Genomic DNA, 10,569 nt, shown 5'->3' with positions numbered 1-10,569 from the left:
AAACATATATGATGAAACTCACAAACGGTATTATTAGACTGAGTAGAACCTGTTTTGTTTGGACTATCTGGCGAATGTAAATTGACGTCATTAGTTGTGACGAACAGCAATGCCATTTGTCCTTAAAGAAGGTCCATGTACTGTCACGGTGACACAGTGGTTAGTCAACCATTGTTACCTGGCAATAGTTCTGTGCTCAAGTCCTTCCTGGATCCTCTCCACGTGGTGTTTGTATGTTCTCCCCATGTTCGCGTGGGTTTCCTCCCACATCTAAAAACGCGTAGTCCAGGAACTACAGATCATAATTAGCCCTCCTGGTGAACAGAAATGTTATTAATGTGCATTGACTCTGTCAAATTAACCAATTAATTCGACTATATTACTGGAGCTTGAAGGTCAAATGAATTCATCTGTTTACAGTTCCATAGGCCTTAATGCTGTTTTAAAAATATAAAAAAATCCAGTCATAAAATCAGGCCATGAAGCACATCTGTCCTTCTGTTTTAAACTACAGTGGTATGCAAGAATTTGGGCACCCCTGGTCAAAAAGCCTTTTACAATTAATATCCAAGTGAACAGTAGCGAATCTGACCTCTAAATGGTACTACGTTAAACATGACACATTTCTTCACATTTTAAAGCACAAATACTTTTTTCTTTTAATTTAGTTTCAAAATAATAAAAAAGGAAAAGGTTTGGAAACCCTGCCAGTTAGGGAACTTGTTCCTCAGGCAACACATTGTAAAAAAAAATATATATTTTTTTTTAACAGGAAAAGGTTCAAATTAAACCTTTTCCTTAGCCCACAGATTCAACATTAATACGTTACTCCATCTTGAACGTATAGGCTGTGAGCTACTGGCAGTGGACGCTGTCAGCGCATGCAATTAAAAACTTCTGATGTTTCAGTATTACAATTGGTATTCTGACGTCAAAGCCACATCCCCTGGCCATTTTCTGCAAGAATGTAGTTCCCGATTGGGAGTACAAGTACCTACTGCAAGAAAGTAATTGTTCCTAGGGAGGATGGGGAGGGGTGGGGAGTCTAGACCCAAAGACGGATCATTTTTGACCCGTAGCACCACAGATGTAATCATTTATTTTAGACACCTTCAGAATTGGTTTTGTTGTTTTTATATAGATGTTTTTGGGGATATCATGAAATCCTGTCACAATACAAAAAACTAGATTGTATTTATTACACATCTTAACTTGAAAACGGGTGGCACGGGTGGTGCAGTGGGTAGCACTGCTGCCTCAGAGCAAGGAGGTCCTGGGTTTGAATCCCCGTCAGCCGGGGCCTCTCTGTGCGGTGTTTGCATGTTCTCCCCGTGTCTGCGTGGGTTTCCTCCGGTTTCCTCCCACAGTCCAAAGACATGCAGGTTAGGCTGATTGGAGCGTCTATAAATTGCCCATAGGTGTGAGTGTGTGAGTGTGTGAGTGAATGGTGTGTGTGCCCTGCGATGGACTGGCGAGCTGTCAAGGGTGTATTCCTGCCTTTCGCCCAATGTATGCTGGGATAGGCTCCAAATTTAACCCTAACACAGGAGAACAGTTTTTTGTGAATAGCCTTAACTTGCCTGTTCCATTCTCTTTTTTTTAGAATCTGCAACGAAATGCAAGTACTGCAAAGGTGGCTGCAGCTTGCGTCTGACAGAGATGGAGAAAGGAGAAAGCCTCTGAGAGAGCAGGCCTCTGAGGGAGCAGGGCTCTGAGGGAGCAGGGCTCTGAGAGAGCAGGCCTCTGAGAGAGCAGGCCTCTGAGAGAGCAGGGCTCTGAGAGAGCAGGCCCCTGAGTGCCTCTGAGAGAGCAGGCCCCTGAGGGCCTCTGAGAGAGCAGGCCCCTGAGGGCCTCTGAGAGCCCCTGAGAGAGCAGGCCCCTGAGGGCCTTGAGAGAGCAGGCCTCTGAGAGAGCAGGCCCCTGAGAGAGCAGGCCCCTGAGGGCCTTGAGAGAGCAGGCCTCTGAGAGAGCAGGCCCCTGAGAGAGCAGGCCCCTGAGGGCCTTGAGAGAGCAGGCCTCTGAGAGAGCAGGCCCCTGAGAGAGCAGGCCCCTGAGGGCCTTGAGACGTGCTCATTCTTAATAAGACGGCCAAATGTTGCTGTCAGATTTACCATTCATGTCTTGATTTCATCTATCTATCTGTGTATTTATATATCTTATCTATCTTTCAATCTATCTGTCTATATATATCAGTGAGCACTTTATCAGGTATTTATTAGACTTATACTTCCACTTGTTTGTTTGTTAAACTAAATTCTTATCATAGATATTCATGGTGTCATTTTCAACTGAAAAGCACATGTATGGGTGTTATGGGGTGGGCATGGGGTAATGCAGGGGTGGGGACGGAATACCACAAAAAAAAAGATCACTCATTGTTACTTCACTTGGATGTTTAAGCTTCACTGTGCAGAGTGATGTACAGTATGTGCAGAGTTTTACACTTGAATAGTGTTATCAGATTCATCAAAGTAAGAGTCATATTGCATCCAGCAGTTAAACTTTTGAAATTCTTTTTTTTTTCTTTTTTTTTTTTTAACAGTTTTTTTTTAAATAGTTATATGATTAGAAATGGACCTGTTTTAACATGGAACACACAGTATTAAGTGTGAATTTGCATTTGAAATAGAGGTGAATGTATGTAAAATAACAGTCATTTCATGTGTTATGTAATGTAAATGGCTGTATTATTGCAGTGAATCACTGTCAGCAGACTTTACATGTATTACCTGTTCATTTATGGTATTTGTTTGGTATTTGTTCAGGCATTTCCCTGCTTGTAAACACTTCCTGTAGCCAGCTAAGTCTCTTTCAATTCTGCCTTTTGGATTTTCTTCCCCATTCTTCCTAGCTCAGAAATATTCTTCGGCCTCCTTGCATGTACGTCATGTTTGAGATCTCTCCACAGATTTTCACAAATATTCAAGTCTGGGGACTGTGGTGGCCATTCCAAAACCTTCATCCGTCTTTCCTAGAGGTACTTCATGGTTGATTTTAAGATATGCTGTGGATCGTTGTAAAATTACATTACATTATTGACATTTGGCAGATGCTCTTATCCAGAGCGATGTACAAAGTGCAAAGTGCATACCCATAACCAGGGATAAGTGCACTGAAAGTCCCAAGAGGGAAATAGACTGTCTTGCTGGAATACCCAACCTTTGAACATCAGCCTCTTGAATTTCTTAATGTTTGGTGGAATCCATTCTTCCTTCCACTTGCACAGTATCTCCTGTGCCCCCAGCTGCCACACAACCCCAAAGCATAATGGATCCACCTCCATGCTTCACAGTTGGCATGGTGTTCTTACCTTCTTTGGTGGTGGCCAAAAAGTTACATTTTGGTTTCGTCAGTCCAAAGCACATTGTTCCAAAAGGCTTCAGGCTTCTCAATGTTTTCTTTTGCATACTTCTGAGACTTAATTTTGTGTTGAGGTCATTCTTTCTGGGATCTCTGCCATGTAGGCCTGTTGTTTAAAGTATGTTGTATTGTTGTCCTGTGAACAGCTAGACCTGTGTTTGCTACTCTTTTTTGCAGCTCTTTTGCAGTAATGTATGGGTTCTTCTGAGCATTTCTCACCAGGTCTTGGGACATTCTATCTGAAATCTTTCTTGGTCTTCCAGACCTTGCCTTGACTTCAACTGTTCCATTTATCTTCCATTCTCTAATAACGTTTCTGACAGTGGAAATAGGTAGTTTGAAACATTGAAAGCGTTTTTGTAGAGCCCTCCTTCTTGGTGGAAATTAACCATCTTCTTTCTCAAATCCTTGAACACATATACAGATTACTTGTAACAGACATTTACACCAGGGGTGCCCAAATTTTTGTACCCCACTGTATAAGTGTGCCACTGTGAGGAGCCATAGTGTGAAAAGTATGTTTAACTCCACTGTCTGTCCCTTCGTGATAATCGTTTCAATGAACAATTTTAAAAGATTTGCAGTTCCCATTTCCTGACACTGAGCAGAAGGCCTTGGATTCAATCAATGGTTGCTTTTAACTTTGACTTATAAATACACGTGTAATGTCTTTGTAAACAGTTTAAACACATCAATTCAACCTTCACCAGATTTAGCTTTAACCAAACTGTGTTTGTCGGGCAAATAAATAATATTTGCATTTATTTAGAAAAAAAAAGGCAAGGTAAGTTTCAGAAGTTAAAAATTGTTGGTTTAAAAACCATCAGTTGAAAGTGAATATCTCGATTGAACCTAGGTCAAAGTGCCTTATGTTGGATATGACAACAGATTGGTTTAATGTCAATAGGGAATTGACTGTTTTGCTGTAAACAGCCTTATCGCGGTGTATATGTAAATAATGGAGAGCAGAGGTCCAGAGGGACACCAGGGTTTAGTCAGCTCCCACAGACCTTTGCTCAGAAGTGACCCTTTATCGTTATTTTTTTAACTCTTTGCCTGAGGCAATTCTGAAACGTTTAAATAACTATTTTATTTGAATCTATCGGTGCGATAATGAATCGCTCACGTTGTGCAATTCCATGTGATTTCAGTGGACATCTCATTTAAAATATCCAGGATGTTTCAAGGCACAACCCTTCACTGTTGATGATACAATTATGATAACCCCAAATTACCCCCCCCCCCCCCTCTTTTTTTTATACAAAAGATTCGAGTTCAGTTTTGTGATACAATTTCTAGTATAGACCTGCAGTCTTTCTTTAATTAAGTCCTCTATTCTTTATGTTTCCTGGAATATACACATCAGGATTGTTTCATTAACGATTTAAAAAAATTTCAATTTCTTGCTTATTTTAGTTTCATATTTAAGCCCAGATACATAACTGGAAACACTTTGCTTCATTGCGTACATGAGTAATAGACATAATGGGGCAATTTACTCACCAAGAAGGTTTATGTATTTGTTTTCATAAACTCATCTTGGCGAGTTAGACGTTTCTGTTCGGTGAGTAGACTGAACTCAGGTAATTTGCTGCGCTGCGCACGTTAATACAATCGCAATTGGAAGCCCTCCGCCTAAAATCACTAGCACTGCCGGGAGTGAAAGAGTTAACCCACTTCGTGTTGCAAGGGCAGGGAGAGGGCGTCGGATAGTTCTATCTTGCCTCAATCTGTCTCTGACTGCTTCAGCTGCAGTAGTTCTGTGGATGTCGAACGATGGTCTGCGGTTGCGCACTGCTATAATTTAAGTTGGTTATTGTGTTATTTATGAATAACATAAATGAAAAATTGTCGCAGAAGTAACTTTATTTCGTTTTATAAATCCTTTTTATACATTTTGACGAAAAAAAACCAAGTTGAGTCCATTTGTAAGTGCGTAAGAGTAGAATTTGGATTGCCGCTCAAGTCAACAAAAAATATACAATAATAGTGTTCTCAGTTAATTAAAACAATGGGGGGACTCCTCCAAGAAGATTTGGCGACCTTATCTGACCTGGATGAAAAAAGTTTGTTGGAATCACTTACTGGACGATTCAAGCAGAACCACATTTATGTAAGTTTTGCCGAATGTTTTTATTTCATACGCGACCGGTCACAGATGTGTTGCAAATCACAGTACAATGTAGTGTATATGATGCGAGATCATTCCGCCTGCTGCACTAAGTAGGCTAGAACTGGTATGCTACTAGCTACGATATGTGACAACGAAATCAGTCAAACACGTGTTATATAGCCCGCATTACACCTTTTCGTTTCGGTAGTCTGTTTCCACCGGCCGCTCAAGGTTGACTGACTGGTTCCTTTGTGGTTTGTGTATGTTCCTGCGGTTACAACAGCTCCGATTCTTCCTTCCCCCAGCGCGCATCGTTGACAAGCTTGACGTTAAATGCTAGTAGACGTTAAATGCTAGTAAACGTTAACTTATTAGCACTGATTCTCAAGACAATACAGGTCTCGATTGGAAAACATCTGGAAATTGCTGACTTAGTTTTTTGTGCTGGAAGGAGTTCAGCCGATGAGTTGTCGTCTACTTGGGGAATGCCTGTCTGCTTCTGCTGCACGGTGAAGGCTCCATGAATGTATATCATATAGCATACTGTCAACAGTTGTTTGGAAACAAAGTCAATCTCTCAAAATAAAACGACCGTGCCGTTAAAATAGCGTTTAAAACAACGCTATAAAAAAGCGCTTTATTAAGCCTCAAAGACATTCCAATTTGACCGTTTTAACCGGGAGGTCGTGGTTTCCCATTGCCATTAACCTAGTTTAACGGAAATAGTGTTAGTCTAAATCTTGTGACACACTGTCGTCGCATCGACATAAATCTACAACTGAGGTAGCCTACATTTTTTGTACTTTAAGGGTTCTTTAATGTTCTATTTGGGTACAATGATAAGTAGTTGCACTTTACAAGCTAAAATGCGTAGTTGGGTGTACAAATGTATGTATCCAACCTGTGGGGTACCATCCCAGTGAGAAGCGTTTTTATCTTTTTAGGGACCTCTTTTCTGAGAGTTTGGTAAAATCAGCACGCACTGTTGAAAATAATTAGCCTAATTGGTGTCAATAATTTGTGTAAAATCCGGTAAACGCCTATATATACCTTATCAGCAACGAATCACACCCTCACCAGTCTGTATTTACGTCCAGATATAGCAGGGGTGGGCAACTCCACTCCCGGAGGCACGGTGTAGGTCAATTATGTTTGCTACCAACGCCTGTTCACTCGCAGATTAGATCACAGTAAAACATTTCACATTCTGACTGAAGAACAGACGTCAGCTGTTCATTAGCCTGTCAGAAAATATAACTAAAATGTGTAATTCAAACGTTTATGTAAACTAGTGGGATTATTTAAATGAAGAACTGAAACTAAATCCAGAAACCGATTGACCGCTATCCTTTCCCACACTAATATGCATAGATGTGTAAAATTACTTGTGTGGTGTGTTTCATAAGGTCAGGCAGGACTGTCTGACTGACTTTCTCCTATGAAGGTCCAATACAACAAATAATTAAATGTATTCCACCTTAAATAATAATGATGTGTTATTGAACTGTCGGTTTGATCCCAAGGGATTTACAGTTGATAGACTAATCCCCCCTGGAGCAATGAGGGGTATTAAATGCTCAAGGGCCCAACAGCTGTGCGGATCATTCTGGGGCTTGAATGTACCTAATTTTCATGTACCCACTAGGCTAGAGGCTTCCCCAAATATGGCAGGACCTATTACACAGCAGATCAGTAAATAAAAAAACTTGACTTTGGACCAGTCTGACATCACAGTTGCCCTTGCCCCAGACATCCTCTGCCTGGCTGGGTTCAGGGAAGCTGTTCACCGGTGCTAATCTGTTCTCCTTCCAAGAGTAAGTCCTAAAGTACAGCGCAGCCTGTATCGTAGTGGTTAAGGTACATGACTGGGACCCGCAAGGTCGGTGGTTCGATCCCCGATTGTGTAGCCACAATAAGATCCGCACAGCGGTTGGGCCCTTGAGCAAGGCCCTTAACCCTGCATTGCTCCAGGGAAGGATTGTCTCCTGCTTAGTCTAATCAACTGTATGTCGCTCTGGATAAGAACGTCTGCCCTATGCCATTAATGTAATGAGAGCACAGGGAGTTCGTACAAGGTCTAGTCCATTTTATATGTACAGCATTTTTTTACAGAAAGCTGTCACTAAGATGCTTTACAGAGTGAGAGAAGGGGGGAAAAGGTGAGAAATCAGGCCCCCAAATGGCAAGCTTGTTGGTTTTTGTTGGTTAAAAAAACAAAACAAAAAAACAAAACTCCCCAGTACAGAGAATCTCAGGAGGAAACAGGCTACAGAGGAGTCCATCCTGTGCTGGTCGACATTAGTGTGAAGTAAAGGTAGTATGGAAGCAATAGAGACGTAATAAATATATCATATATAGCGAATTAATTGGGCTGGGCGGGTTACTGGTGAGGTAATAAACTGACAGCCTTGGGCTTTTAGCATGCTTTAGCATTACAGAGACCGTAACTCTGGCTGCTGTGGGACCAGGATAGAGGAGAGTACATGCATGTGGATGTATTGTATGTTTGCCGGCCAGCTTTGAATGACAAAAATAACTCATTCCATCTTACTCTTCTCTCCACCTCCCACAGACTTACATCGGGGATATCCTCGTCGCGATAAACCCTTTTAAATATCTGCCTATCTATGAAAAAGAGGTAAGTGCAACTTTCAGACATCTATGTGATTGCTGAACTGATCCATGCTTGACATGATTTGATTGGACACCCTGGCTTAGCCTGTAGACTTCTCAGATACTGGGGAGACCAGCTTTGTGTGGTGATGTCATAGATTGTGACATCATTGCTCTCTGTTAGTTCCACACAAAACAAAGGTCTTTTCAGTTCATGTAGCCCTATTCCAGGGTGATTATTTTGTGTTCATGTGCTCATATGCTGTATGTCCTCCATCTTAGATTTTGCTGGAAAAATTCATTGGGGGGTGTTCACGGCTTTGATGGCTTTAAAAATGTAAATCAAAGGCAGCTTTGGTGCTGTGGCAGGGGGCTAATCAGTCATCCTGGCAGGGCAGAAGTTTTGGAGGGGGGCACCTGAAATGGGCACGACAAGATGGTGGATCTGTGCTTTGTGCCGCAGGTGTCAGAGAGGTATAAGTGCCATGAGAAAGCGGCCTTACCGCCCCACATCTTTGCTGTGGCAGACCGGGCCTACCAGTCCATGCTGGGACGCTTGGCCACGGGACCCCGAAATCAGTGCATCGTCATCAGGTGGGTGCTCCTCCTCACCTTCTCCTCACTGCCTCCTCACCTGTTCCTCACTGACTCCTTCAGCGTTTCACTCAAGGAGGGTCGCTATCGGTAATCCCCCTCCCCAATCTCACACAAACTCTCAGACTGGGACCCTTGCATGCAGGGCCAGAGCAATATTCTTTCAGGAGTACCAGAATTCCTAGCGCCCGCTTGCACATGCTCTGCAGGGCTCAACTTGAAGCCTGATTGGTCGATTTGGAGCACGCCAGTGAGCTCGATGTCTTGTTTCTCATACAGATGAAATGCTTTCGGGTCTCTATTTCTCTGTCTGGCTATGCATCATTTTTTCAGCAGTGTGGAGAAAAACTGCAAACTCACCAGTGCAGTGGGAGAATGAAATGTGGCGTCTTTCACTGGTCGTGAAACTCGCATCATTTCTAGGGAGTGAAAATGGCTCCTCAGCAATATATGAAATGCTTGTGAAGTATTTTCTAATTTCTTGTGGAGTGGTTCCATCACAGAAATGCAATGCTCACTGTTTTGAGCAAATTTATTCTAAACTTTTCAAAATGCCCTCTCTGATGTTTTTGTTCCCGAGTCATAGCTGCAAATGACTTCAGGGTTTGAAACGGGTTCCAAGAAAATCCCTGAATAATTTCCTGTCTGGCTACGGATCCTTTTCCATCTGTGTTTCTTGACAAATGAATCCCTCACTAAGAGAGACGGTATTGAAACCATGTGCCCTCATCGTTTACGCTTTCCCAGTGAGAAAATGACTATTTTTAGCAGTGAGACTTTAATCGTCTGTTTGAATTTCTCAAACATTCAGTCATGTTATACCAGTAACCCCTTTTCTTCATCACAGTGGCTGAATGAGTGGGTGCTAGTTACATACTAGGACTGTTTTAATGAAAAGCTTGTCTTGTCAGTGTCCTGTGATCTGTATTTTACGAGTAGTTTTCTCCTTATTTCTTTTGAGTGGTTCCGCCTTCTGTATGTTAAACCAACAATTTGCCAGCGCCTTTTACTTAAAAAAACGATGTTTCCATTCTGCGGTCACCACAGTTGCTTCTTGTTATGAAACATGAATTTTGTCACTCGTGTGGGTTTGCTCACTTCCACTATGTTACATGCATGTGGCCTTCCTGTTTTGCCATTTCTAAGAAACAATCGGAAAAGTAATGTTCGCTGAAGACGTTTTAGGGAAACTCTTTCCGCTGAGGAAAAGAGGGATGCATTGCTTTTTTTGCCCTTGAGAGGGATGGAGCAGTTTTCAGGAGTCCCTAAAACCCATAATTACAATACCGCCATCTTTGCCACCGGCTCCTATACCAAATAGGAAAGCAGTGAATGCAATCGCAAGCTGTCTGCTATCATAGTGTAACCTTCCCTCAAAGATAGGGCAGAATTTTGTATATGCGCTGAACTTCACAATAAAACCATAAGACACCACCTCCACCTAATTTTCAAATGTTCACCTTGCCACACAGTCCAGGATACTCTCCCAGTGAATGTTTGCACCAGAAAGTAAACCCCTTTTCTCCCCCGACTAGTCCACTTGAAATTTACAACACTGGGGAATACAAAAAGTGGAGTGTAAACAACAGAACCATTTGGAAATATGACTTGGCCGAGGCACTGGGTATTTTCTCTCCTGAAATGGCTGCACGTGGCCTTTTTGAATACTGACTCTCGGAGCATTTCCAGTGTTGTTCCTTCAGGAAGTTCTTTATTAGACTCTTGAGGAAAGAAAATTGGTTGTATCCATGCTCATGCATTTGCTGCCATGGAAGATTCTTCTCCTGGTTTGAAAGGTTAAGATTTATCTTGAGTTTGAAGTAAGATGCACAGATTAAATAAAAATTCTTAAGGTAATAAACTGCCCTGCAGGAAAAAAAAAACCCTCA

The 10,569-nt window shown here is 42.0% G+C and overlaps 1 protein-coding gene across 1 annotated transcript in view; it reads left to right on the top strand.

The window, feature by feature from the left end:
• The first annotated feature begins 5,104 nt into the window (after nt 1-5,104).
• The window catches only part of LOC133105553 (myosin-IIIb), a 40,810-nt gene continuing 35,345 nt past the window's right edge, over nt 5,105-10,569 (top strand). Inside the window, exons 1-3 of the mRNA XM_061215727.1 lie at nt 5,105-5,473; nt 8,046-8,111; nt 8,550-8,680. Of these exons, the coding sequence (XP_061071711.1) occupies nt 5,372-5,473; nt 8,046-8,111; nt 8,550-8,680 (299 nt within the window). The 5' untranslated portion in view covers nt 5,105-5,371. The remainder of the gene's footprint in view (nt 5,474-8,045; nt 8,112-8,549; nt 8,681-10,569) is intronic.

The sequence above is a fragment of the Conger conger genome, chromosome 12 (assembly GCF_963514075.1).
Source record: "Conger conger chromosome 12, fConCon1.1, whole genome shotgun sequence".
NCBI lineage: Eukaryota > Metazoa > Chordata > Actinopteri > Anguilliformes > Congridae > Conger > Conger conger.
This window is presented reverse-complemented; position numbering and strand designations above follow the sequence as displayed.